Source organism: Pristiophorus japonicus, chromosome 4 (genome assembly GCF_044704955.1).
Source record: "Pristiophorus japonicus isolate sPriJap1 chromosome 4, sPriJap1.hap1, whole genome shotgun sequence".
NCBI classification, from domain to species: domain Eukaryota; kingdom Metazoa; phylum Chordata; class Chondrichthyes; family Pristiophoridae; genus Pristiophorus; species Pristiophorus japonicus.
This window is the reverse complement of record NC_091980.1, coordinates 128,335,083-128,337,505: the sequence shown is the minus strand read 5'-3', so window position 1 is coordinate 128,337,505 and position 2,423 is coordinate 128,335,083. Positions and strand designations below refer to the sequence as shown.

Sequence of the window (2,423 nt, the reverse complement as noted above, 5' to 3'; positions counted from 1 at the left end):
TTCATAGGACTTAATCTATAAAATAAAAACCTGTTACACGACTCAGTGTAATTCTTGTTTGATGTAAACCACGTTATGTTAATTGAAAAATAAGCAACCACCTCAAATATACAAGATGACAAAATCCAGTCCAATGTTGAACATTTTATTGACAGTTATGTTACATTTCACATCAAGCACACAGCTCTTTGTACAAAGTCATAAGCCCTATTTGCCGACAGGACAGGAGTCTAAATTTTAGGAATACAAAGTACTAAACAAATCCCATCAGTCAGTTTAGTCACTCTCCCCCAGTGTGTGCTTGTCAAACAGATACTCTCCCAGGCCATTCTCAGGGGCGCCCAGTCTCTTCAGGTTGGTGATGTGATCTCCAAGCTTCTTGATCATCTTCACTTGTTCATCCAAGTAGTGGGTCTCCAGGAAGTCACACAACTGAAAGAAGGAAGCTAGTTATGTCCAGCAGTAGATATCAAGGAATGTCAGCTTCCCCTTCAGGAGTTTGTATTTTAATCCTCGAACAGGAGGATAGTAAAGTGGTGCAATTGAGATTGATGGAATTACTGCATTAGATTAAATTTACTGCACAATCGGTAGGTGCTCAGATCCTGGGATCACTGGGACACATTTACTAGTCACAGTCCACAGTAGGCCAACCTCCCCAATCCTTTCCCACTGCTCACCAACAAAAAAAAAAAGGGTAGACTTACACAAAGCTATTATGCATAGAGATCTATTAATTAGGCCCAATCAGGTAAATTGGAGACTGTGGAACCTAAAAGCCGACATTAAATCATTAACAACTTACATGAGGGTCAGTGCTCCCAGTGGAGAGTTTGTGCAGATCTAGCAGACTCTGGTTCACATTCTTCTCCATCTGCAGAGCTCTCTGCATCACCTCCAGACCATTGCTCCACTCATCCTGCTCTGGTTTCTGGAGAGAAAATTCCAGTTTATTTACAATTGATGATACAATCATTAGAAAGTATTGAAGGAAATTAGGAGTCCAACCAAAATTCTATTATAACATGAACGTATATTAGAATTTAAAATTTGCCATGATGCCATCACAACAACTGGAGCCATATTGATAAGGCAAATAGCAGAGATGTATTTAAGGGGAAGTGCATGGGGTGAAAGGAAGAGAACAATATGCTGATGGGGTGAGATGACACAAGGTGGGAGGAGGCTCGTGTGGAGTTATAAACACCAGCAAAGACCAGTTTGGCCAAATGGCCTGTGTGCTGTAAATTGGAACCAATTGCTTTAGCACATATGGGAACATTTAGTCTAAGAGGAGCCATACAGAAAGCCACTCATTTATTAAATCCAACCTTGATGTCAGACATGATGATCCGTCCTCCTCGCCGATTCTGGAATTCCATCAGTTTCTCAGCATGCTCACGTTCCTCATGTGACTGCTCCTTGAAGAACTCAGCAAAGTGACGCAGGGCAACATCATCCCGGTCAAAGTAGAAGGACTGTGGAGAAATCAGAAAAGTATTTTTGTGCATTATTTCACAGGCCTATTATAAATTCAATCTCAAAATGTTGCTTTTTTTTTTTCAAGAGTTCAAAGGCTCACTGAACTGGTGTGTATATTGTCACAGAAACAATATTTTTATACCCTTACCCAATAATAAAGCTTGGCCCAGAATCAAAGCCATTTTTTGTGTGCTGTAGGAGGATGGGAAAGAAAGGGTTCCAGATTTCCACCACCCTTACAGGAAAGAATACTTCTGAACTTCCTTTCTAAATGTCCAAGCTCAAATTTAAAGATGACATCCTCCAATAAAAAAAAAGCAAGGTAATGAAAGTCCATGGAGTGATTTATTATAAAGGATACAAGTTTTGAAATACATGCACTGAGTGCAGAATGTATTCCAAATAACTTAACCACAAGCTCAAAAGAGCCCAGGAAAGTGAGTCATTAAGATTCAAGATACTCAGAATAGGTGGGCTGGATACAGCACCGAATTTAATAAATTCACATTACATAGTCTCCATTGTGAAGTGGTCAAATGTACAACACTCACCATCGAGAGATAAGCATAGGAGGAATAGAGCTCCATGTTGATCTGCTTGTTGACAGCATCCTCACAATCCTGGTGGTAGTTCTGACGCACTTGAGAAGCCATCTTGATTCTTTAATACAAATCTAAACTTTGTTGAAACAACAAACTGGGATGTAACTTACCTTAAATGCCTGTATTTATGCTTCGGTATAATCCAGGGTGTGGCAGTCGAGATCATGAGTGACAGCCCTCAATACCCAATCAGAAGTTGCAGCCTCTCAGAGCACCAATCAACTAAAGGGATAGGGGAGATGGACTCCCAGAGTCAGTCAGATCTTTGAAGAACGAATATCATTGGCTGACAACTCAATGAGGATCTAAATTGTCCGAACTTTCCTCAAACAGAGTTCA

At 40.3% G+C, this 2,423-nt stretch overlaps 1 protein-coding gene across 1 annotated transcript; it reads right to left on the bottom strand.

Moving 5' to 3' along the window:
* Window positions 1–276: 276 nt before the first annotated feature.
* Window positions 277–2,135, bottom strand: LOC139262176 (ferritin heavy chain, oocyte isoform-like). Its single transcript, XM_070877321.1, has 4 exons — window positions 2,034–2,135; window positions 1,332–1,478; window positions 806–931; window positions 277–432 (listed from the first exon to the last, which is right to left on the bottom strand). The coding sequence occupies exons 1-4, from the start codon at window positions 2,133–2,135 to the stop codon at window positions 277–279; spliced, it is 531 nt and encodes a 176-aa protein (XP_070733422.1).
* Window positions 2,136–2,423: the final 288 nt, after the last annotated feature.